The sequence below is a fragment of the Mustela nivalis genome (assembly GCF_964662115.1).
Source record: "Mustela nivalis genome assembly, chromosome: 10".
Classification (NCBI taxonomy): domain Eukaryota; kingdom Metazoa; phylum Chordata; class Mammalia; order Carnivora; family Mustelidae; genus Mustela; species Mustela nivalis.
In genome coordinates, this window is record NC_139029.1 from 7,276,979 (window position 1) to 7,303,378 (window position 26,400).

General features: G+C 49.0%; 2 protein-coding genes across 2 annotated transcripts in view; one reads left to right on the forward strand and one right to left on the reverse strand.

Moving 5' to 3' along the window:
• MTOR (mechanistic target of rapamycin kinase) overlaps nt 1–26,400 on the reverse strand; it is a gene marked incomplete at its 5' end in the record, with an annotated part of 84,102 nt that overhangs the window by 47,291 nt on the left and 10,411 nt on the right. The window contains 2 exons of the mRNA XM_082686706.1: nt 23,662–23,807; nt 23,939–24,101. Coding sequence (XP_082542832.1) covers nt 23,662–23,807; nt 23,939–24,101 — 309 coding nt within the window. The remainder of the gene's footprint in view (nt 1–23,661; nt 23,808–23,938; nt 24,102–26,400) is intronic.
• ANGPTL7 (angiopoietin like 7) lies at nt 10,510–16,564 on the forward strand. The gene is made up of 5 exons (XM_082685386.1): nt 10,510–11,105; nt 13,507–13,607; nt 14,192–14,386; nt 15,057–15,255; nt 15,461–16,564. Exons 1-5 carry the CDS (start codon nt 10,736–10,738, stop codon nt 15,628–15,630), a joined length of 1,035 nt encoding a protein of 344 aa, XP_082541512.1. The 5' UTR covers nt 10,510–10,735; the 3' UTR covers nt 15,631–16,564.

Below are 26,400 nucleotides of genomic sequence, written 5' to 3' on the forward strand. Positions count from 1 at the left end.
TTATCCTGCTTCTCCTAGAGAAGGGGACCACTTCAGACCATTCCCTGTCCCCTCTCTGAGCCCCGAGACTTAGCTCTATGCCCCAAGCATGATTAAAAACAGAACGGCTTGATTCCTGCACAGAGCCAGGAGGAGCTGAAGCTGGCTGGGCCCCGATGGCTTTATCAGGCAGTTATCGTGGGACTCTGGGGAACTCAAGGATGTGACAGCCTCTCCCTGAAGAGGGTAAGTGAAAAGCAAAAGGACCGTGGTGAAAACAGAAGGCAACATGAGAGCATCTGAAGCGTGACACAGACAGAGGCCCCGAGGGACAATTTAAGCGCAGGCAGGGGTAAGGTGAAGGCAGGCTGGTTGGCCCCAGTCACCCACCAGAAGCCAGAGTCAGGAGATGACAACTGTACCACTGGCTGTTGGAGTCAAACTTCCCTTTTCTGCTTCAGGAATTCAGGAAAAGTCACTTTACTCCTTTACTACATATTAACAAAGAGAAGGCCAGCCTTGTCAGGAGGTTTCAAAGCTGGGACATTAGGTGTCCCTGGGGCTCTAGGGCACCTCAGGCATCAAGATAAAAAAGGTGTGATGCAGAAGAGGGGGCCTGCCTGGGACATGACATGGTTTCCGGACGTCTCAGTGCAGAGTGTCTTAAGGATAAAGGGTTTTGCCTGGTCTTCACCCTTTCCCTCGGTCACAGCTGACTGTCATGTACGACTGTCACAATACCTAAAGGACATGCTAAAACTGTATGTGAGAAAGCGGGAATTCTCAAGAATAAAAAAGACAGAATGCCAACAGCTGTGTGGGGACAGAGATCAGGGACAGGGAAGACCTAAAAAAAGTCCTATCTTTCCAAGACTGGAGAGGGGACGTATGTCTTTTTGTTCAATGTCCCTACAACTTAACCACCTTTTAAAACATACTATTTTTACCTGTGCATATTCTACATACATAAATGGTGAGTAGAGCATCCATTTAATTTTGTATTTTGCTTTTTCGCATGACAGAGACGTTTCCCACTCGATCCAGTCTGGATAATTACTTTGAACAGTTCCACGATTTCGTCCTGCCCATGGCTCCCAGGCCTGTGATGGGTCTCTCGGGTACACCTTCTTGGCCGGGGCTGGGGGTGGGCAGCACTCGCACTCCATCAGCGGCCCCGGCGCTGCTCGGGAGCTCGGGAGTACTCTCCCATGTACAGTGAGTGACCTGCCCAGGAGCAGTCTGTCTGCGAGGCCGGCTCTGGGGAGCAGAGCGCCCATCCTCTAAGAACGGACCCAGAAGGCGGCAGCGAGAAGCCAGGCAAGCTGCCCCATTCAACCCCTCACCTCTAGGCACCCCTGTGGCTGGACGTAGGGGCTGGGGGTCCGAGCACAAGGTGTAAGTCCCTGTAAGGCCTCGAGGCCCGGAGCATCAAGGCGCACGATTTGTGCCGGCCAGGTTTCCAACCCTGGGGCCCGTCGAGGCGAGCTGTAAAAATGACGAATGGCTGTCACATTTCCAAGGCTCCGGCTGATTTAGGGAGCCATTGGCAGACACATCACTCCCAGCATGTCAGCCAGTTAATTACTTCCAACTTTATCTTTCTTGTCAACACTTCTTGACAAATTGGCCATTATCTTTTTATTCTACAACAATGAGCACTGCTCCTTTTCTGGTGATGCCTGGAGGTTTTTCTCCTCCTTTCCGCTTCTTGGTATCCAGAGTGCAATGAGGAGCTCCGGGGAGAGGAGCAGAGAGAGCAGCTGTCCGGAGGGGAGCAGCAGCGGGCTGGGTGCTCGGGTGAACCCAAGGCTCATTTTCAACTACCTAGACTCCCCGGCAGAGTCGGTAATTGACTACCATCCTGGTCTCCTGGCTTCCCGGTGTCCATGAGCTGATTCAGTCTCTTATGGGGATGGTGCTAGGACACAAAAGGGACATGAGCTGGCATCTAGGGATCTGGCAGCGCTGAGCTCTCGCCTGGCAACTGGGCAAGCAGAGGTGAGACGGCCTTCTGCTCCATTAAGGAGAGAGATGCCACATTGTGGACGTGCCGAGGCCCATACTGGAATCAGGAAAGAGAGAAAAAATAAGCTACTTCTGGGTCGAGACAGGCTGACAAAAGATGACCGTGACACGCTATCACTGAGCTGCCAAGATTCATAGTCTCGAGATGACCAAAAAGTTCTGGAGAGACCAGCGGTGTCACCACCAGCACAGGTGGCCATCGCCAGACAGGCTGTGTCAGAGGCGGGTAAAGGCAGAACTCAGCACCTACTGTATTCCGTCAGTTGTGAGACGCACACTTTGACATCTCTGAATCGTGATATGGGAGGTCTTTCAAGGTTTTGGAGCACTGGGACATGGTTTAATTGCTCGCCCTGGCCCAGGGGTACATAACACTCAGAAGCAGCTTCTCTAACTCACAGTCAGAGAGGTCCCATTAAATTCCAAGGCATCCTGGAAGGTGAGCCAGATAGAGAGGAGGGGCAGATGTTTACTACTGAACTACTGCAAGCTTCCCCCTTTGGCCCTGGCCTGCAATGAAAGACCCTCTGTCCTTCTGGTCAGCTTTAGGAGAAACCCCAGGACTCCTCCCTTGGTCCTGCTCCTCGTTGATGGTCAGTTTTCTTGCCCATCTTGTCTCTATAAAGACAAGCTGTTGTACAATGAAGCTGTAGGAGGTCTTCAGAATGGCCAGAAAGAAATGTATGCTCTACTGGTGACTAGTGAGAGATCTGACCTCTTGGGTCTGGCCTGATGTAAGAGGGCATTACAGAAAAAGACAGGCTCAGAAGATCCGGTCTGTGCTTGTGCTCTGGCCACACAGGGGCTTGCCTGGTCCGTGCACCTTCTGCTACGTGTGGCTGCCCCGGAGGGGGAGAGATTCCTAGGAAGCACACGGCACTTCTGAAGTCTACATGAGCCCAGAGGCTTGGAATGTGTTTTTGTCGAAAAGTGAGGAGCTTTGAGCAAATCCTCACCCCTCTGGCCAGAGTGCTTTTGCTTCCAGCAGAGGTAGAGGAAAAGAACAAGACTGTGTGCCTTTTCTGGAAGCCAGGGAACAACGGGAAAAGCAAGACTCATACATCCAAGCCACACCGTGGTGATACCTTGGGAACATGTGTTTAGAATTAGGACATGGAGTGCATTTTATCCGCCCTTCAAGCCCCTTGCCCAGACTGCAAAGTCCAGGCACATTTGCTATTAACTGGTTGCTCTGCCCCAACTGGCTCAACTTCTCGAACATTCTCAAAGAATTACAGTCCCGTTTTCCCGTTAGTGCAGCCTACGTGAGGGTGGCAGAGGTCTGGCCTGAAGGGAAGCTCTGCATTCCCAGGGCAGCTGGGTACAAATGTGTGGTCTTATCCTGCACCTTGGACAGGGCCTTGTCTCCAGCTAAGAGTGAGTTTCTGTTACTGCAGCGTCATGGGCATTTCATCCCTTTCGGGGACAGCAGGATGTGTCAGGTCCCTGGATAAATTATAGGAAGTACAGCTGCCCAGAGATGCAGCTGTTTTTATGGGGACACGTTACTTTGTTCTGTCTTCAACATGAACTGCTGCACGTGGCCCACCCTGCTGCCCACCCTGCGCCACCCTCCCCCCCCCGCCCCAGGCTACGATGATGGCTCACTAACAGGCCAACACAGTTGAAATAACCAGACACGCCAGTTCCGCCACAAGGCACCGCAAAACAAAACCTGCCCCAAAAGCTCTGTGGTCCTCCTGCTGGTCATCTTCAAATGTAAAGAAAGAGGAGTAAGACACAAATCAATGGTTTCCAGGGAGACAAAGTGAGTATTCAGTAAGGACACTGCCTCTGGGTATTGATTAAGATACAAGGTGGGATGGAATGCGGTCAGAGCTTCCAGGTCCCACTTCCTTTGGTTCTGTGACTGAGACCGACAGAAGAAAAATGGACTCAGAGCAGGACAGAATGTGGTAGCCAACGATGAAGGCCTCACCATGACAAAGTACTGCCAGTGGCCATGGAGAGAGACTCTAAGTCTCCATGACAGGTGTTTATGTAGGCGAAGACAACCTTCTGCTGGGAATTCATTCTTTCACTTGACAAGTTCCAGGGAAGGATCTCCTTGGGCTCAGGCCTTGTGCTAAGAGCTGGCTGCTAGAGCTGCTGTGGTAAACACGACAGATACGGTCTTCGCTTTCGCAGGCCTTACAGGTCAGTTAAACAGATACGCAAACAAAAAAACAAACCCCAAGGTAAGCGCTGTGCAGGGAAGTACCATGAAGAAAACACAGTGCTCCGATGGAGACTAATGCTGGGGGCTTGGTTTAGATTCAGGAGGGCAGGGAGGGCTTTTCTGGTGAGATGATGACCGTATTCCTAAATAATAATACCTTGAAAAAAAAGATTATTTTAGAAAGAGAGAGGAGGAGCGGGAGGGGCAGAGGGAGAGGGTATCTCCGATTCCACGCTCAGCATGGAGCCAGATGTGGGGCTCGATCTCCCAACCCTGAGAGCACAACCTGAACTGAAACCAAGAGCCAGATATGTAACCGCCTCTGCCACCCAGGCCCCCCTAAGTACTAATACTTTCTATCGCTGGACACTGACTATGCGTCCGCCACTCTTGTTTCATGTGTCCTATTTTTGAGTCAGCCTCCTAGCTGAAGTTTAACCACAATTATATACAAAGTATACACAGGGTACAGTTTGAGAAATCATCACCAAGTAAAAGTACCCTGGTAAGTGCCATCCAGACCCAGAAACACAACACAACACACAGCCAGCAGCCCAGAAGCACGGAGCCTTCTCCCGACCATGGCACCCTTCCTCTTCTCTGGAGGCGACAACTGTCTGACTTCTGACACACAGCTTTGGAACATCACCTAAACACTCAACATGAGGTTGCGAGATACATCTATGCTGTCGCGTGCTACGGGAGTTTGCCCTTTGACCGCCGAAGACAACTCCGCTCTATGAATATACCACACCTTACCCATCTGGCCGCGGATGTGCATTTAGCTGCTTGGCAGCTCTTGGCCAGTACGAGCGCGGCTTTCCTACAAACGTTCCTGTATGTGTCTTTGGTGCAAGTGTGTTTGCATTTCTGCTGGGACTATACCTAGAGTAGAAGTGCTGGGTTACGGGGTGGGTTCAGCTTTTGAGGACAGTGACACCTCGCTCTCCAAAGGGGTTTTCCCAATTCACATTTCTGTGAAAGTATGTGAAAATGTCACGGGAAATATACAAAAATCCCCACCGCTCCACATATTTGTCAGCACTTAGTACTATCAGTGGTTTCCACTGTAGCCACTTTAGTTGGGTGTTTAGTGGTGGCAGATGGTTTTAATTTGAATTGAGCTTGGACAGCCTTTCATGCGTTCACTGGCCTTGTGGAGATCCTCTTCTGTGCAATAAGTGCCATTGGCATCTCTTGCCGATCTTTAAGTAGGTTACCTTTTAAAAAATTGTTGGGTTGGGGCACCTGGGTGGCTCAGTGGGTTAAGCCTCTGCCTTCAGCTCAGGTCATGATCTCAGGGTCCTGAGATCAAGCCCCGCATCAGACTCTCTGCTCGGCAGGGAGCCTGCTTCCTCCTCTCTCTCTGCCTACTTGTGATCTCTGTCAAAGAAATAAATAAAATCTTTAAAAAAAAAAATCGTTGGGTCACAGCTCTACATATCCTCTGCAGACAGTGTACATAGAGATATGTCTCTTCCTGCCTTTTTACTCTCTTCACAGTGTCTTCTAATGAACAAGGAGGACTCCTTTTATTGCATTAGATGATGTTTTCTTGGATGGTTGGTGTACTTTGTATCTTGCTTAAGAAATCTTTGCTTATCCCCAGATGCTAAAGATAAGATCTTTTGTTACATCTTTAGTTTTTAAAAAAACTAGAAGCTTTAGTTTTTACCTTTCACATGTAGAACTCAAACCTTCTCTGAACTTGGAAGTTTTGTGTGTGGGTGTGAGGTAGGTAAGTCTACCTAGCTGACCTGGAAGAACGTACTGAAATGACTGTCCTTTCTTCCCCGTTCTGTGGTGCCCCCTTGTCAAAAATCAAGTGTCTGCTTATGTGTGGGTGTTTCTGAACATTTGATTCGGCTCCGCTTATCTGCATGTGAGTCTATCCTTGTGCCAACACCACACTGCCCGAATTACTTACGGTAGCTTTGTGATAAATCTTGATTTCTAGTAGTTTAACTCCTCCAAATTTAGTTTTCTTTTCATTTTTTAAAAAAGATTTTATTTATTTATTTGAGAGAGAGAGAGAAAAAGAGAAAGCACAAGCAAAGGGAGAAGGAGGCTCCCCACTGAGCAAGGAGCTCTATGTGGGACTTGATCCCAGGACACTGGATCATGACCTGAGCCAAATGCAGACATTTAACCAGCTAAGCCACCCAGGTGTCCCCAAATTTAGTTTTCTAAAAATGCCTTAATTATTTATTTATTTTTAAAAATTTTATTTATTTATTTGACAGACAGAGATCAAAAGTAGGCAGAGAGGCAGGCGGGAAGGGGCGGGGGGAGCAGGCTCCCCGCTGAGCAGAGACCCCGATGTGGGGCTCGATCCCAGGACCCTGAGATCATGACCTGAGCCGAAGGCAGAGGCTTTAACCCAGTGAGCCACCCAGGTGCCCCATTTTAATTATTTTAATCCATTGTTTTAGTTAGCCAAAAATCCTGTGAGATGAAGTAGTTATGATTTTCATCTCCACTGAACAGATGTGTAAACCCAGAGAAATAATTTGCCCAGGGGCATATAACTATCAAGTGATGGCAAGGGATTCGAACCCAGATTCGCCTGATTCTAGGCCCAACTATCTCCAGTCCTTCACATGCTGCCTTCTTAGCCCCCAGGCCAGATGATCCCTTCAGGGCGTTTAATATGAATGAATTGCAATTTCAAGAAATTCTAATGTTCTAAGTCACCCATTTCCAGTTAAAAATCTTGTTTGCCAACCACAAAAAGCCACTTTCACGGTGAGACTTGGGAAAACACAGCAACAAGAGGTAAAAGCTGCTTAGATTCCTTCCAGAGCTCCTTCTGTCTCCAGAGTAGCAATCATGCCCCTCATTCGGACTCCTTAGGTCCCTAGGGCCTGGCTCCCTCCTCCTCTCCGGCTTTAACTGCCCACCCCCCCACCCCCGCTTAAGCCTACACTCCATTACTTGTGTCTTCCTACTAAGTCAAGGTCTTTCACAAAGCTGCACCTTGCTGTGAGGCCCCCCCCTCCCACCCCTGGCTACCTCCTCCTTTTTCTCTGAAACCTGGGCATCCCTCCCCCGGGGAGGCCTTCCCAAATTCATCTGGGTTAGGCACTCCTCCTCCTCTGTGCCCCCGTCCTCGAGTGTCACACTGTCCTAGAGCTCAGCTGTCTGTTTCTCCAACTAAACCGTGAGGCAGTCGAGGCTGGGCCAGCACGGTCACTGCTCTGCAACTCCCATGCTGGCTCATAGACCAGTGTTTGCTACCGAATCCAAGGGCAGCAGAGACAGACTCTTTTGCTGGGTGCTACAATGAATAACAGACTCCAGGAGGCCGGAGAGCATGATTTCTAACCTGTCTGGAATGCATGCACTCTTCGAGAAGCTGAGGGAGGAGACGGATGTACCTTCTGGGATGGATGTGGGCTTTTAGCTGAGACAGAAGTAAGACCGAATGACACAGGGTCAGGTATGAAATGGCTGCATAGAGTAAAGAAAGCTGTGGCTCACTGACAGACTTTAGGAGAAGGAAAATATCCCCATTTAGTACACAACTAAACGAACAAGCCAGGTTCTTCTGACAGGAATTCATTCAATAAACTAAGAGTCTGGTTCTCAGGCTCATTGTTCCTCCCCCTCACCAATTTTGCCAGTGATGGCTTAAAAGCAGGCAAGGACAGGAACAAATTAGAATAGGAGGAGTCTCTCCAACCAGAACATTTTTAAGAAAATGAGACCTGACACTCCCATTTGGGTAGAAGAGACCACCTCGAGGCCCTTCCCCGCTCTGAAACCCTCAGGCTGCTCGAATGCCTCTGGTCTTTGGTGCCAGCCCAAAGCAGCACAGCCCAGACTGTGAAGTCTTTGAGAACTTCCAGGCTGAGTGAAAGCTCACTGGCTTTTCTCATTTAGAATATAAGTTTGTTTTCATAAACATCTTTCCCAGGAACACCAAGCTAACCCTCTTTCATCACCAACAAAATAGAGAAAGGGAAAAACTGCAAGGTGTCCAACCCCTTGCTTTCCAGATTTTTCTCAGTTAATTCCCATTTTTATGGTCACTTTATTCGCTGAAGGGCACAGAAGGGAGTAAAAAAACCTTTTGGAGAAGGAAAACCGGTCTAGTCTGCCACATCCTTCCTGGTTTTTTCTACTGGCTTAGCTGTACTCAAAACAAGGGTTGACTTTTTCCTTCTTTCAGAAATTCAGAATCTAGGACATCACAGGGTTGTGGATGTTTGGAGAGCTAATAATCTGGCATGGGGAACACTCTTAATTTGCTAATTTTTAAAAATCTGGGCAGGGTTTACTGACATTTGGGCAGCTTAGGTGATGTAAGAAAATCTTCAAATAAGGAAAGCCTCTGTGCCAACTTATACCTCATGTTAGAAACTGGTTTTCAGAAAATACATGTCAGAGAGCAGGCATTCATGCTAACAGCTAGATGCTTCTGATCCAAACTTATGAACCTCTAGAACGGATTGCTCCACAAATGACTGATTCACTTTCTGCCCGAATATGAAAATTTATTCATAACAGTTTCCTGTTTGGGCCGGGTAAACGGCCACTGGGAAGGACAAACAAAAAGCTGGCTGGGGATCCATGAGGCCCTGGTACTCTGTCCTGTGTGTTGCTGTGCAGTGCTGAGATGGCAGGGTCACACGTGACGCTCCACGTGGCTTTGTGGGTCCTGGGGCACGAGCTTAGCGTGGGCTCGAAGATCCTCACGGGGTTCCCCGGGCCGTCGGATGCTGACAGCTGGGGCCGGGTTCATGTTAGTGAATGCTATGGGGCACAGCATAGTGCCCAGCTGGGCTGGGCTGGGCTGGGTATTTGCGCAAACAGAGTGGGGACTGGCTGCCGATGCTGGGCAGGGGATGACAGGTCGCTAGAGGGGCCAGCCAAATCCTCACCCCTCAGTGGGCAAGGAGACTAGGGAGGGGGGAAAACAAACCCTGATCTACCCGAGCCACTCCCACTTTTTCATTTAGAGAGGAACAAACTGTTTGGTAACTCTAGCTTCCCGGGGAGCCAGAAGTCCCAACTGGAAAAGGACTCTGGGGGAATCATAGCAGGGAAGGGAGGGCTGGTTGGTTGTCAGGTGCCAGGCTCGTGTGTGAAGGCCCCACACCGGATGGCAACAGTACGAGGACTGCCTCAGTGGCTCTGTTAACACAGAAACAGCAAGAGTGTGTTCCAAAGACAGAGTTCGCTACCGTCTAAGGATGGAGGGACCTCTGTAGACATTCTCCGTGAAAAGCTCATGTTAAGTATTTAAGGTTTCCTGAAATCCCAGGTTCTTCCCATTTGTTTTCAAAGGAGTATTGCCCTTCAAACACAGTACATGAGACATGACAGTAACCCTACTTTCAGGGATATAGATCACACAGAGAGAACAGCTTCAGATCTGCAGACTGTATTACACAGGACGGGGGAAATGACACTAGAGATATGGATTTATTATGCGATGGGGATTCCTTTCCCTATGATTTAATGTCCGTTCCAAGTTTTGAAAAAGGCCAAGGATGGGCCTGTTCTCTGTTGTGCCCACAGATGCAAGCGTGCAGCACCATCCCAGAGCCATGTCCGTCACTCCTGAGTTTCTGTCCCTGCTGTCCTCTCTGGCATCTCCTTGTCAAATGCCAAGAGTGAGAAGCTAATGCTGGCCCACTGCTGATGGAGAAAGTACGTGCAAAGAAAGACGACTGAGCAAATCCTGTGGATATAAACTACGAAGTCTTTTTCTGCTTCCTGAGACGATTATCCTATTTCTAGAGCTCTTCTAAGTTAGAGATTTTCAAATGGGACAAAATGTTAGATTTGGGTGGAATAAAGGTTTTGTAAAACACTGAATGATGATCAGAGAAAGGAATAACCAGCCTTGTTAAAAGCTCGCTCAGCAGGATGCCAACGTATACCAGATGCTTGTATAAACGGCGTGGATGACATTTACAGGCCTCCCTGGGCGAGCAGGGAGCCTTAGTCCCAACTTCTCTGCCTACCTTAGACTCACCCCACGGTTATGTAACCTTCAGAATGGAATTTGGAAATTCTTCTGACCCTGCCCGGCTTGCTGATAGAGCTGAGCCAGTGGCTGGCAGGGGCATAATCTAATAGCCGAAATTGGAAACACACAAATTCATAGTCCTCTTGTCTCAGCCCAGAGACTACGAAGGCAAGGAAAGAAAGCCGCGGCCCTGTCTCCCTCCTCCCCTCTGGCCTAAGTTTACGCTGACTTCACCCAACAGGCACCTGACCCTCCCAGATGAGCTGGGAGGGGCTAAAGCCCCACGCAGGCCACAGTGGGGGCGGAGGTGCAGGCAGCAGATATTATTTAAGATGCTGAGTCTGTAGGGCGTTCAGGGAAAGGAAGGAAAGGTATAGGGAGTCCAATTAACCTGAACTTTCAAACTCAAGCTTTGAGAAAGGCTCCGCAAGAGCCCAGGAAGAGAAAGCAAGAACGCGGGGAGCCCATCCAGAGAGAAAGTGCCAACTCGTCATTTGCTCCAGCTTTTGCAGACCTCAGCTGGGCATTTCCAGATACCCAGAAGGAAGAGCCTTCCTCACCCAGGCCCAGGAAAGATGCTGAAAAAGACTCTCTCGGCGGTGACCTGGCTCTGCATTTTCATCACGGCCTTTGTCAGCCACCCAGCGTGGCCGCAGAAGCCCCCGAAACGCAAGACCCCTGCGCAGCTCAAAGTAGCTGCCTGCTGTGAGGAGGCCAAGGAGCTCAGGGCCCAGATGGCCAACCTAAGCAGCCTGCTGAGTGACCTGAGCCAGAAGCAGGAGAGGGACTGGGTCAGCGTGGTCATGCAGGTGATGGAGCTGGAGAGCAGCACCAAGCGCATGGAGTCGCGGCTCACGGACGCCGAGAGCAAGTACTCGGAAATGAACAACCAGATCGACATCATGCAGCTGCAGGCAGCCCAGACTCTCACCCAGACCTCGGCAGGTAAGGAGAACACGTTCTCATGCTGCTCATCACCTTCTTGCTCGAATGGCTGAGCGTCTCTGTCTGTAGCATGGTTTCTACAATCCTGGCCATCAGATCGATGACTGAGGGTTCTTTGGGGTATATTTTCCTGGGTATGTGCCACCGGCTCTCATGTTCTGTACATTTCTATAAATTTACCCAGTGTCTGCACCATCTCTTCATTCACAACATGTTTCAGCCTATGAATGGTAGGAATTAACATCCCAGAGAGCAGAGACACAACGTGGTTTGCCCAGTCACATCACAGGTCTTAGAAACATGGTTCAAGTCTCCCTCACAGGTCTACTTCCTTAGCCAGAGCTGACAGTCCCAAGGAAGCAGGAATGAACACCAAAACTCTAACATCTGTTGATCTAGAAGCTAAGTTTTGCCAAACACAATTCTGTCATGTCCCTAAGATTTAGTGCTACGGGCATTAATGGATTCTGTGTCTTCTTTGCAAACCTGACTCTTCCCACTGGCTCAGAATGAGGTACAGATGCTGCCTAGAGCCAGATGAAGAATTCCTTTGTGTTCCGGAAAGAACAGGCTCCTTGAGATTCCTTGCTTCTGAGATTTTTACTTCTTCCTGTGATCTCAAATACAATTTTCCCATTATAGGAAATAAGAAAATGCAATGCTGAGATCTGGATTTTCAGTGGCCCCCCAAATAAGACACATTTAACGTTTTCTAAAATAATTTTCAGTTTCTAGTCAGATTGGCTCAGACTGGCCAAGGTCAATTTACTATTCAGAGAGAAGAGACCTAGGTTCCTGGAATCATCGGGAAATTATTACTTGTAAGGAGATATCCTACAGCTCTGTCACTTACTGCTGATACAAGAACTTTTGGTCACATCATAAACCAGTTAAGAGACAACAGACTGAATGTCACTGATTGCTCTCAGTTCAGATGAAAAAAAAAAGGAGGGGGTCAACATGAAATTAAGCTTCGACATCCCATTATTAATTAAAAAACCACCATGTGTAAATCGCTTTCTAACTAAGCATGTACTTCCTGCCCCTCAGTGTGGTACTAGAATAGAAAGGTATCTTCAGCACATTTTCCAGACAGGTGGGTCCTGATCTGGCCTGTGAGATGAAACCACACCCGAGGGAGAGCAGGCCAGCCGGGAACCTGCCGGGGCCACCCCCAGCTCTTCCAGTCGGCATCTACTCCCTCCCAGCAGGGAGTTTCTTGGGGGTCAAACAAAGGCAGCTCTCCCGCTGTGCCTCTTCCTCTTCTTGCCCAGGACACCGTTCCTCATTTGTCTTCTCTATTACCAGGTGCTGGGTCACCTTCATTCTGTGTTAGCAGGTAGGCCAGCGAGAAAGCAGTACGCTGATGCTTTCATTATTATAGAAAATGAAGGCACTGGTGGCAAAGACATGCGCCTTCCCATCCCCCGCCGCAACACACTCTGCTTGGGATGGTTCTTGGCGGAACTGCTGCCATTGCTGTGCTCTTCTTGAAGGCCCAGTGCAGGGGACCGCCAAGGAAAGAACCCCAGACACAGAGGGTGGGAAACCTCTCCCGGATAGCAAGAGTTCCTCTCTTTGAGTGCTCTCAGGAAAGGTGGTTTCTTCCATGGTGCTCTTTGAGATTTGCAACATGGAGACAAGCAGGCATAAAGCAGTAGCCCCTGGGCAGCCAAGGAAGCATTTCAATCAACCCGAGTGAAAACCAGCCTGCTCAATGCTCTTGTTCGCTTGTTTTAATAATGCCGCTAGGAGAGGGCCTGCAAGTGTTCCTCAGGGTGTTTGCATTTCCATTTGAGAACTGAGCAGTGTTAGATGAAGGGGGGGGGGGGAATAAGATGTGAAATCTATCTCCCTTCATTAGGGTCCTAGTTAGGCAATCTAGATAAAAATAGCTAATTCTCACAGGTAAGAACAGCCATTACTTCTGAAAAACCATCCCTATCACACAAAACAACCCGATGAGATACTCATGACTTATATGGGGAGAGAGGCTGGCTGTCCCAGAAGCTGAATTTATTAAACAGGAGCATCTGTTATGTAGCCCTCACTCAGTGGAATGTTGCCAGAATTCACGGGCTAGAACTTCCGCAGGATAATCGATTTCAGAGTTAACCTAAAAGCACCTGTTTGATTGTTCCACTGATGCTCTTCTGGTGAAGGGCTTCCCCACTCCTCAGCCCCCCAACCACTAAAGCCAAAATACACCCCCCTTTTGGTCTTCCAATTCCCACACCTCTCCAAAATCCAGACACGGCCTTGTAATGCACACTCATGTGAATGTCATGGTAGAAATGAAGTCTCAGTTTTGAAACTTTCAATTGAGATGCAGCCTGAACGCCCACCTGCCGTGGGGCCTCTGGCTTTGGATGCTCAGCTCTGTGATTTGCTCCTGTTGTAGATGCCATCTACGACTGCTCGTCCCTCTACCAGAAGAACTACCGCATCTCCGGAGTGTACAAGCTGCCTCCCGACGACTTTCTGGGCAGCCCCGAGCTGGAGGTGAGGTCAGCAGAGCCCACTGCCCAGCTGTTGCCATCTGTCCTCTGCCCCCTAGAAGGGCTGGGGGCCACGGGCTCATCACCGTCAAAGCAAAGGGAAACTCAAGGCAGAGAATCAAACATACCAAATAGCAGAGAGCTAGCCACACGTTCAATTTGTGCCTGGGAACCCCTAGGCATCTGTTTTGCCCCTTCAAGTCATTATCAACCAAACACCCAATCTTCTAACACAGATTAGATAATTCTATAACTTCCACCCAAGCAGCTGACCTTTCTTGCCACCACCCAGAGCAGTTATTCTTTGGGGAAGGAGAAAAGAGAGGACATGGCGAGCATCCGTGGATTTTCTTCTCCTCCAACAACATGTGCACTTGCCCCCATCCTCAGTTGTGACAATTGTTCCCCACCATCCCGCTCCTGCTGGTCAACACGGCTGGACGGCGGCTGTAGTGAGCCAGCATGATTACGGATGTGTGCACATGCACAGGCTCTGTGGAAATGGGAGGAAGGGGGTGCGGCCTGCCGCCCTCACACCCCTCCACCAGCCTCCGTGGGTCCCCAACCAGAGCATCCTCTCTGCCACAGGTGTACTGTGACATGGAGACGTCCGGCGGTGGCTGGACCACCATTCAGAGACGGAAGAGCGGCCTCGTCTCCTTCTACCGGGACTGGCGGCAGTACAAGCAGGGCTTTGGCAACATCCGTGGGGACTTCTGGCTGGGGAACGACCACATCCACCGGCTGTCCCGACGGCCGACCCGGCTACGCGTGGAGATGGAGGTGAGCACAAGGCCTCGGACCAGAGCAGGCTGCCACACACAACCATGCACAACTCTGGGGATGCCCCCTTCCCACTCTGGCTCGCTAGAGGCTCCTGTATTTATTATGATGGTTTTCCTGCAGGTTGCCGTACAGTTGAGAGAAAAGAGGTTTTTTTCTTTCTTTCTTTTTTCTTTTTGTTTGTTTTCCACAAAAGCAAGGCTGTAGATTGTTTAAGAAGAGGCTAGACTCGGGTCAGAGCAGAGGGATCCACAGTCGGGGGGGCTGAGTAGCGGGCCCCCGCTCCGGCCTGGGGCACGAGCTCCCCTGCGTGCAAACTCCGAGGGCCGTGAGAGGCCTCGGAGCACTGCTCCCTTCTCGAGCCCCTCTACCACACCTCCGAGGGGGATGCGGCCACACACACACCCACACCTTCCAGGCTGGGGCGGGAAGGGCCACTGAGGGGCCAATCAAGGCCAGCTGGGGACTCAGGGAGATGCGTGGTCCAGGACCCTTGTTCTCCGACTCCTACCTTAGTGGGGTCAACTCAAGGCAAACGTGGGAAAGCCGTGCTAGGCCCGCAGCAGGAACCGGGTGCATGGCTGCGAGCGGAGAGAGGACAGCATGGCAGGAGGGGACAAAACGAGAGCCCGCTGCAGCTCCCATGAAGGCTCTGCGTGCCCCCTGACAGGACTGGGAGGGCAGCATGCGCTACGCGGAGTACAGCCGCTTCGCCCTGGGCAATGAGCTCAACAGCTACCGCCTCTTCCTGGGAAACTACAGCGGCAACTCAGGGAACGACGCGCTCATCTACCACAACAACACGGCCTTCAGCACCAAGGACAAGGACAATGACAACTGCTTAGATAAGTGCGCACAGCTCCGCAAAGGTGAGATGGGGGGGGGCGGCACTCCCAAGTGAGAAGAATAGATTTAGAGCCCCAGCGCTGGCATTCTGGCTGTGTTGGGGACACTGGCTCGAACTGCTTAGCCACTGTTCCAAAAGCAGCTTCCCAACTCCTGCTGTCTGGTCTGTGAGCGATTTGCAAGCAGGGTGCACTCGGCATCACAGCCCTGGTCTGCTTCTCCTGCCAGGTGGCTACTGGTACAACTGCTGCACGGACTCCAACCTCAACGGAGTGTACTACCGCCTCGGGGAGCACAAAAAGCACCTGGACGGCATCACCTGGTACGGCTGGCACGGGTCTAGCTACTCCCTCAGACGGGTGGAGATGAAGATCCGCCCAGAAGACTTCCAGCCCTAAGTGGAGGCCTGCGGTGGGGCAGGCCTGGGAAAATGGGGACGCATGGAGGCGGGGTGAGGGCGGGGAAAGGCAGGAAGCGGGGAGAGAAAGGTAGGGATGGAAACTGGCCTACAATCACCGATGGGAGGGTCAGGATCTGAGGGGCACAATCACATTTAAGTACAAGGGGGTTACCGAATGGGATGAATTATTTTAACACAGTCGGTTATCACACATACTTCTCAGGGCACTGGCCCGAGGGGGCTTTCTCTGCCTGGGATCCCTGACAGATTCACTAAAAACTTTTCCTTTCCACTTGATTCTTCTGTGAAAGAAAAGCAATGATGACATCACTTCACCCATTCAGTTGAAGGCCTAGGTTATGTGAGGGCAGAAAACAGATCCCTCACCTGAGAAGAACCCTGTGATTTCGATCCTCAAGGAGAGGTCTTGGGTGTTAGAGAAAGGTATGAAAGAGAATGGTGGAGAGTTCTGATTTTTCAAATTCAATGAAATTACCCTCAGTCCACACATTTTTTTAAAGACAAAAACTTTTTTTCTGCGGGTGGTGGGCTGAGCCAGGCTGGACCTGTTCAGAGGGATCTCTGGGGCCTGGGCCTGGTCGGGGGGGGGCTCTGGCCCTCCCTACTCTGCCACTATCGGGGTGCGGTGTTGAAAGGCAGAAGCGGGTCTAGTCGCAGCTGGGGAGTTTCAGCAAGAGGTGGGGAGAAGTCCCTTGTGGACACTTGTACAAACTGCCTTAAAATGTTCAGTCAATGCAGATATATCTATTTTTATTTTTTACTTTATAAGAAAAGGGCTCAAAGAGCTTTCTCTTCTAACTTGTCTATAAAAAGTGGCTGCAAAATGAAGGTGGATGACACTATGGTTAATAATTCATGCTGTATATATGTATTTTGCTTTGAAAAAATAAAATACTGTAGTATATTATAAACATCTGAAGTTTCTTTTTTCTTCTACAATAAATTCTTTTGAAACCTGTTGGTTTTTAAATTATTGCCATTATCATTTAGAGCAATGTAAAAGCTTTGTGGAAAAACAGAGGGTGAGCAGTGAGAAAGAGACTTGGATTTGGTTGCAATCTTCAGGGAAACCAAGAGAGGAGGCAGAAGCCAAAGACTGAAAAGGGGGGGAGCAGCAGCCCCTGGGAGAGGTCAGACCTAGCCTACCCGCCTAAGCCCAACGGAGCCCAGTGCCACCACTCGGCTTCAAAACACTCCGCAAACCCACACTCTTTTTCTCTAGTTGAGCAAACTAACACATAGAAAGGCAGCATATCTTTAGCCATAATAGATGCCAAATAATTTTGACTGTTAGGAAGTCATTTTTTCCTCGACAAAAAGCCCATTCCCCTTGACCCAGTCAGTGTGAGGCGAGCCATTATTCTTACTCAGTGTTTCCTATTGTACTTACAGTCCCTGGATTGCTGGGAACCTATTTAACCTTAAAAACAAGAACTCGGGGATTTTCAAAGGAAAAGAGTGAGCAGAAAAGAAGTGCACTGAAGCAGGGCATCCCACAGGACAGGCATTCACACAGAAACTTCCTGAAGCAGGAGGGGAGTCTTAGATGCCCGGAGGCCAGCATAATACTGCCTAGAAAGAGGGGATGAAAAGATCAGGGGGTTAAGAGAAACAGGAAAAAAAGGCACAAACGCCTCTGGCAGAAGTAGCTAAATTCTCTTTCTCTCTCCCGCTCTCATCTCCTCTAACCCCACAACTAAAAAGCACCTGAAACTCCAGGCACCAAAGCCTACAATAAACAAGTGGGACCGCCTCAAACTAGAAAGTTTCTGCACAGCAAACAGTATCCAGAAAAGGTGACTTACAGAATGGGAGAAAAGATTTGCTATCTATGACCCCTCGTAAGGAGCAAACATTCAAAATATATAAAGGATTCATACAACTCAATAGCAAAAAAGTAAATAGTCCTATTAAAAAATGGGCAAAGGACCTGAATAGACACTTTCCCAAAAAAGACATTCTTGGAATGGCCACTAGACACATGAAAACGTCATCAACATCACTCATCTTCAGGGACGGGCAAATCAAAACCACCCAATGAGACTATCTTCTCACACCTTGTAAAATGGCTGTTGTCAAAAAGGCAAGAGACAGCAAGTGTTGGTGAGGATGTGGAGAACAGAGAACTGTTGTCGTTGGTGGTGGAAATGCAGATGGGTACAGCCACTATGGAAAAGTCTGGTGGTTCTTCAAGAAATTAGAGGTAAAACGCCCATATGATCCAGCAATTCCACTTCTGGGTATACATCCAAAGGAAAAGATACCAGTATCTCGAAGAGTTATCTGCACTCCCATGTTCACTGCATCATTATTCACGATAGCCAAGGCATGGAACAACCCACGTGTCCACTGACAGATGAGTGGATAAAGAAAATGTCACACAAACAAAAAGGAACATTATTTAGCCATAAAAAAAAAAAAAAGGAAATGCTGCTGTTGTTGATGACATGGACAAATCTGAGGGCATTACACTAAGTAAAATAATAATAAGAAAAATATTGTATGGTATCACTTACATGTAAAATCATTAAAACAAAACAAAACAAACTACCATCTGATTTCATAGAAACAGAACAGAACCATGGTTGCCAGCGGATGCAGAGAGATGGGGAGATGCGGAGACAGAGGTTGAAGGGCACAGACGTCCAGCTGTAAGACGAGTAGGTTCTGAGGATCTAATATACAGCACAGTGACCCGTCAGAGGACAGTGTCGTGTATTTGAAAGCTGCTGAGAGTAGGTCTGAAGTGTTCTCATCGCACACACACGAGGGTTAACAATGTGAGGTGATGGACGTGTTAATGATCTTGAGCTTGACAGTCATTCCATAATGTCTATTGAGGCAGCAAGTTGTACACTCTAAATATATACAATTATATGTGTTTATTATTCCTCAATAAAAGTGGGGGCATCTAAACTTTACTAATCAAAACCTATAGCTGCGGAAACTTACTCACATTTTTACATACACACAACTGAGTAAACAGAGGATGAACTTCCCGTGACGAGGTTAATGTTGGGGGAAAAAATGTTGGCATAAAACAAACAACCGCCCTACAAAAAACTGAGGCTTGACATCGGCATCTGTGGCTCCCTTCACCCCTCTGGGAAAACCTGTAGAGAGTGCGGCCGAGGGGAAGGGGAGAGTAGTTGTTAGAGAACAGGACGTGCCAGCCATGCGACCTACAGCACGCGTTCGGAACGGAACCACTGCTTCTCTAGTACCCTTCTGGAGCAGCTGAGGTCAGCACCGAGGGTTCAGAGACGAGGTCGGTACAGTCTCTGACCTTAAGGAGGACAGAACTACCAGGAACCAACAAAGGAGAGCTCCGTGTCATCCCTGGAAGTAAAGAACGTTTTGTTTCATCCTCTATGATGTAAGAGAGAAGGCGGTATGAGAGCAGAATGTCGACCTCGCAAGCACTGGCCACCGTTCTTCATTTTCATTCTGCTGTCTCAATCAGAACTTTTTTTAAAAATGGGATTACTTGGGTGCCTGGGTGGCTCAATGGGTTAAAGCCTCTGCCTTCGGCTTGGGTCATGATCTCGGGGTTCTGGGATCGAGCCCCACGTTGGGCTCTCTGCTCCGAGGGGAGCCTGTTTCCTCCTCTCTCTCTGCCTGCCTCTCTGCTTACTTGTTATCTCTCTCCCTGTCAAATAAATAAATAACATCTTTAAAAGAAAAAATGGGATTACTCGTCAGGGGCTGGGCAATGAAAGCACCAGCTTTGATGAGACCTTTTCTTCTTCTTACAGAGAGAAAGAAAGGCAAGTACCATGGACCGGATGTGTATATCCCCCTCAAATTCCTCTGTCGAGGCCAATCCGCAATGTGACAGTATTTGGAAGCAGGGCCTGCAGGAGGTGACTGGGTCATGCGGGGGGAGTGGCTCACGGATGGAACCGCGGCCCTGATGAAAGGCCCCCCCCCGACAGACAGCTGGGCTCTGCTTTCCATCACGTGAGGACACAAGGAGAGGGTGGCCGTGTGGCAATCTGGAAGCGGGTGGCAATCTGGAAGCGGGTGCTCACCAGCACCCAACGTGCTGGACCCTGACCGTGGACCGTCCAGCCCCTGGCACTGCGAGAAACGAACGCCGAAGCCCCCCGGTCTGCGGCTTTTTGTAAGAGCGGCCCCAGCGGACTGACGCAGGAACTGGTGCTGAGAGCCGGGGCGCTGCTGCACCGGACACGCCTAACGGTGTGGAGTGGCTCTGGCACAAGGTGACGGGCAGAGGCGGGGAGAGCCCAGAAAGACAAGGAGAGCTAGAGAGAGAGCTTCTGTCTTTTGAGAGAGCACCCACGTGACCGTGGACAGAAGGGCAGTAGGGGCACGGGTTAAGTATTGGTAAAGGCCACTCCGATGAGTTCTCAGACAGAAATGAGGAATGGTGAGCGGATAAGAGACACGGAACCTCCTGTTGTGGACTGGCAGACGATCTGATGGTGCTCGTGTCCCAGTGCCCTGAGGAAGGCAGAGCTTGTGAGCAGTGCCACTGGGTGTTCGCCGAGGAGACTGCTCAGCAAAGTGCAGAGGGGCGGCTTGGAGTAAAAGGAGAGGTGGGAAACGACGTGAATGCAGATTAAGCAACAAGGAGCCGGAACGTGAAGAGCTGGGAAATTTTCAGCCAACCTGTACTAAAAGAAATGAGCACGTGTGTTTGGAAGAGAACACAGGGGATATGGCCACGCGAGGCTCTGCTAAGGCGGTCAGTGCGCTGTGAACCGTGGACTGCATCAGCTACTCCGGCACGGAAACCGTGAGACAGAACAGAAGGGGATAGAGGCAGGAAGGAATGAAGGAAGGCTCTCAAACTTCGTGGATTTTACAGGACACAACTACAGAGCTACTTGGCTGTGAACACGTACTGTTCTTCAAGAGGAGAAAAGAATGATCCCGAAGTGATCCAGGGATCATGAGGGCTGCCTGCTTATTTTTAAAAAAGATGACCACTGCCTTGCTTTTAACAGGCCTGGTAGACTCCCCCAGTGTGCCCAGAGGCAGACTATCCAGCCAAAACGGATTACTCCCAAGCCTGGAGATCTCATGAAGTTTGCCTGGCTTGGTTTTGGACTTGCTTGAGATCTGTCATCCTCTCCTTCTTCCCCATTTCTTTCGGAATGGGGATGTCTCTCCTGTTACCATGCCAGCAGTGTACTCTAGAAGTACGTAACTTGTTTTCAGAGGTTTGCAGCTGGAGACAAATTCTGCCTCAGGAGGAACTGTACCTAGGGCCTCACCCCTATCCCTGATTTAGATGGTATGTACATGAGACTTATTTACACGAGCTGATCCCAGATGGGTTAAGACTTCAGGGTGGTTGTGATGGAATGAATGTATTTTGCATTTGAGAAGGACATGCATTTTGGGGGGCCAGGGAGGAATCAGTGGACCGGATGTTTATATCCCCAGAACTCCTATGTTGAAGCCTAATCCCCACGTGATGGTATTTGGAGGGTGGGGGGGCTTTGGGAGGCGATTAGGCCACGAGGATAGAGCCCTCATTAAAGAGAGCCCAAAGAGCTTGTTCTCTGCTTTCCGGCACCTGAATACACAGAGAGCAGTCATCCATCGGACAACCTGGAAGAGGCTGCTCACCACAGCTCAACCATGCCGGCACCTTGACCTTGGACTTCCCAGCTTCCCAGGACTGTGAGAAGTGTTTGTTGTATAAGTCCCCCCGGGTCATGGTAATTTGTTAACAGTGGCCTGAATGGTCTAAGTAAGCAGGCCACCTGCGCTTATCCCAATGCTACAGGCCAACCAAGTAAAAGCCAGCTGTGTGTGTATGCGTGTGTATACTTACAGAGAATCCAATACCCATTTAGTCTTCTGTTCCCTTAAGAAGTGATTACACTTACTGACATATATAAGCTCTGAGGAGATGTGAATAGTTCATACCGTCTCAGTGTTAGTCTGGTTTGGGGATTACATGTGGGGTTTAATTTGTCCTGGAGCAGACAGGCAAAAACATCAATAGGCAGGCAGTCAGACAATTGATCCAGTAGCAAGAGAACAGAACTGTCAGCATAGCACAGCTTTTTAAGACAAAAACCAAAAGTAGGAAATAGCTTTGCAAAGATGTTTTTGTGAACCTGATTATTTCAAAGAGAATATGAGGCAGTTGACTCAAATGTATGTACTAGAATAAACTTTAAAAGAGTGGACAGTGAAGGGAAAGCAGGAGTAGGGAAGATTCTATTAGAGGTAGGCCAGGACTGAGCTGTGAGCTTCCTGGTGGCCACTGTGAGCTTAATTTCTCACTGAAGAGTGATGCCTCCAACATGGAACCCAAGTGAAAACTCGGGGACATATGTCCACCCCCCACCATGGACACCCCTCGGGGAGGAGTTTCCAGGAGGCCCATGCAGAGGACTGGGCTAGTGCTGAGCACACATTCTCTAAAAGCAGCCTTGTCTAAGGCTGTTTCTTAAAACTGTCTGCAGTGACAATGATGGCGGGGCATTGCCATGGTGCTATTAGGAAAAGCAGTTTCACAAAAGCAAGTGGGAAAAGCTGCAAATGGAGGAAGACGGGAAGACGGGAAGACAAGCGAAGGGGCCGGACTGCAAGCCGAGCTCCATTAGGCTGGGACAAAACCACATGGCTCAGAGCCCTGGCATGGCCTGGGAGCACAGGCTTCCACTGGTTTGTGCTTAAAGTCGAGATCAATCTGCAGGAAATTGAGTATATATTTTCAGTTATATTGGCTTACATGGTTAACAGCCTTGAACACTTTCCAGGGCTCTCACTGTATCTTCCTATTGCAAACCTGTATACACATTAATTCTCTTGTGACTGTCTCAAATACGGTAGAAGCCCTGGGGCGGGATGAGGGGGCTTTCAGAGCGGTGTCAAACTGAAAAAGGCCAGCAAGGAAATTAACATGCAAAACTAGTTATTGGACACTGACGTTATTATATTCCTCTGCCAGATTTTCCATCAATTATCAAGGAAGATGGTGTCACCTACACCAGGGACGGGAGGAAGAAATGCAGGTTTTCCTATCTGCTGTACCTAATTAGGAATGAAAGCCTACTCCACAGGGACAGCATGTCTAATAACTGTTAATATGTGGCATTTTAGAAATCAACAGCCTCTCTAAGCTCACTTTATTTGGACAAAATCCTGATTCTATTTCTATCATTTTGGTCACTTTTTAAAGTGTTTAAAGGAACACTTTCAGCATTTACTTAAGAGCAGAGCTGGCACGGAAGCTGGCTACTTGATGAGTCTCTCAAACTGAAGAAGCACCACACACAGCAGACTGTTTCAGCCTCGAAGGGGTACTTATTAGCTGGGTGATTTTCCCCTCAACTATCTATAGTGAACTAATCAAGCATGTTAGCATTTACACGAAGATAATTAGATCCCAGAGTTAATATTCTCTGATAATCATTAGGGGAAGCAAACAGTTCTCTGGGAGCTGGAGCTAACATGTGAGGCTGCTTCTAATTTCATAACAGCAGAAAACTGATTAAACAACCTATTTTTTCCATACCCAGAAGACGCAAAACCAACTTCGGAGAGGAGAGACTGTCGCCAAGGCCAGGAAAAGATCACTGAATCTCAGAGGTCGCTCTCCTGTTCGACTTGCAGAACACCAGGGAGGACGACTCGGGTGATAAAACCCCAGAGGCCCCCGAGGCACTGCAACCAGTATTTCCTGCTCCGAACCGAGAGTGCGATCAGACCCGTTAACCTCTACTGCTCCTAGGCTGCTGCCGCCTCAGAACGGCTTCAGGACTGATGTCACCGGGACAAGCCAGCACAGGTTGGAAAACAACAAAAACCCGTGTGCTGAGGGTCAACAGAAAGGCCAGGCACGGCTCCGAGAGTGGGGAGAGCCACCTGCGACCGCATCTCATTTAAATGTGCTGGCCAGGACCCGAAGGCAGAATTCGCAGAGCAGGAGCCTCCACGTGACTCCCCTGCTTTGGTGGCAGGCCGTGGGGGGAGAGAGGTCATTTCAGAGGAAGGCAGCAATTAGAAAGGGGTTAGAGCCTACCTGATGAGAGACTCGAGGATGGCGGGGGTGGGCCCTTTCTGGAACTCCAGTTCTTTGTAGTGCAGTGCTTTGGCGTAGGCTCGGCACTTGGCAGCTCTCTCCCCGAGCAGGACAATGCCATTGTCGTCTCTCAAGGGCAGGGGGCCCTAGGGAAGAGCAGAACCCAGAGCGTAAGAAAACAGAAGCTGGGCGTGAACGGGAGAGGCTGCCGGGAGGGCTTCTCCCCTCCCACTAGCTTCCTGTCGGGCTCCACCTGGACAAAGGGGCAAAGCCTCACCTTGTCACTGTGTTCCATGAATTCAGCCAAGTTTAAGAGGGTCTGCGTGACTTCGGCGATGTCCTGCGAGGTGAGGGCCAACTCGATGCTTCTGATGAGTTCATCCTGCTGGTCCTCATTCAGCTCAGACCAGCAGGACACAAATGCAGCATTAAAAAGATCCCTGGAGGCAGAGAGGAGTGGAAAAAAGATGTTGGAAATGTCTCTCGTGCCTCTGCCTGGCGCCACAAAGTCACTTACTAATCTTACTCCCGGCATCACTGATTTTGCGTGTACAGGTCAATGATGTCCAACAGGACTTGCTGGAAATGGTCTATCTTTCCTGCCCAATAGGATAGCTATTAGCCACTGAGTACTTGAACTGTGCTGAGTGTGACCAAGGAATGGAATTTTAAGTTTTATTTCATTGTGGTTACCTCGATGCAACCATGCGTAGCTAGCGACTACTGGTTTTATGGCTCAAGCACAGACACTGGGCTACACGGGAAGCTGTGTGAGAGCGTGGGGGGAGCAAGCAGGGCAGAGCTAAACAGCCTGTCTCCACTGCCTCTTGGCAGTTTTCCCATCTTCTTTCTTCATGGGAGGGGAGAACAGAAAGGGGACTTACAACATAGAAGCTGGCATTAACAGCTTCAGAACAGAATAATCTTCAAAGGATCCTTGGGATGCTTCTCAGGTGAGATGGGAGAAGCAAAGGCAGCCCCGTGACTGCTTTTCAAAATACAACCAGAATCCTTAGTTGAATGGCCTCAAACAAGACACCACAACTTAAGAAACCAGAAGTGTTAGAAGACAGCATCCCAATCCCTAAATTCTCGAAAGGCCCTCCAAGCCAAGACAACTGCTGGAGACTGACCAAGACCTGGAAAGGAGGTGCCGTTTCTAAGATTACTACAACTATTTTATGGACTGGCATATTTGCCTGATATCTGAACTTTAATCTCATCCCCTCTTTTTTAGATGAATGCTGGGGGAAGCGAGCTGGAAACTGTAAGATACGCTTATAACATATGGGCTGAGCATTTGATGCCTCTACACGCACTTTCTATTACACAATATAAAGGTTAAGTCAGACCAATGTATATAATTTTGGAATCTGCTGGGAAAAACAAAATTTGAAACCTAAAGGGTAACAGGAAGCCCAAAAGAAGTCGTGTGTAGATTAAAAAATACACTTTCTGACCTACATGCAAGGCCACACCGGATCCCAAACGAGCACCCTTGGCACTGTGGGGGTAAACACGTGGGTGTATGTCTGCCCCAAGCCTCTCTGGGATGACACTGTGCTCAGAAGTGACTTGTAACAGGAGAGGTACATGACGTCAGCTGAGCATACAAATCTGCACACTGTGGAGTTAGGGGGATCTTAGGAACTATTTTTGTGCATGAAAAATACCACTTTATGCCTCATTACAAATAACAACCATCCATTGTAGACAAACTGGGAAAACAGGGAAAGGAACACAGAGACAATAACTACTCCTTAGACCTTCCCACTTAATCACTATTCTATTACTTTCTAGTCTTTTTCCACGTACATGTGTTTTTGAATAGGTGAAGTCACACATTTTCATAGTTTTGTATCCCATTTTGTTTATTTACGTTTTACTGTAAACCTTCTATATGCAAAGATTATAAACCAAATCTTTAATGGCTTAAGACTTGTTATTTAAAACAGTATTATTTTACGGCCAATTCTGTTTCCCGAAGATGGCTACAACAGCATCTGCTGTTGCACACGGTCTTCTACGATCTCCCTGTCCGGAGATGGCATCCGGAGCTCCTTCCCTCGAATCTGAGTGGGCTTCTGTGACTGCCCTGAACAACAGAGTGTGGCAGAAGTCAAACTGTGTGACTTCCAAGGCCACGTCCTATAAACTCCATATACTTCTGCCTCGTTCCCTTGGGCACGTTCACTCTTGCAAACCTGCCAGCATTCTGCGAGGAAGCCCAAGCACCCCACAGAAGGACCCACAGGGAGAAGAACCAAAGCCCCTCGCCACGGCAGTTCCCATGTGAAAGCCTCAACCTGCCAGACACGAGAATGAGCCGTATGCTGGAAGTGGGTCCCCTGGCCCCTGGACCAACACCCCCACTGTCACTGCTGCAGAGACAAGCTGTCCCCACAGGTAACGTCCAAACTGCAGATCCCTGAGTAAAACAAATGACCGTTGTTGTTTAAGACCAGTAAGTTTGGGGGTGTTTGTAAATATAGCAGTAAATAGAATTCATTATTATTGGAAAGCAGTTATACTAAACCATTACATAGTTTTTTCCAGAACTATAAATGACTTTATAATTAAAATTTTGGACCCAAATCTACTAAGGAAAGGTCTTCTAGCAAGGTTAAGATGGATGATTTTCCTAGAATATAAGCTTGTTCAATCTGCCCTTTTTTTTCCTCCACAAATTGGCAAAATTCAAAATACCAGGCCTTTCCACAGTCATCGCCCATAAGAATT

Coding starts and splice junctions, on each gene's coding strand:
- ANGPTL7 (XM_082685386.1), top strand. CDS start 10,736: ATGCTGAAAAAGACTCTCTCGGCGGTGACCTGGCTCTGCATTTTCATC. Junction 14,387..15,056: donor GGCTACGCGTGGAGATGGAG/GTGAGCACAAGG, acceptor GCCCCCTGACAG/GACTGGGAGGGCAGCATGCG. Junction 15,256..15,460: donor GTGCGCACAGCTCCGCAAAG/GTGAGATGGGGG, acceptor TTCTCCTGCCAG/GTGGCTACTGGTACAACTGC.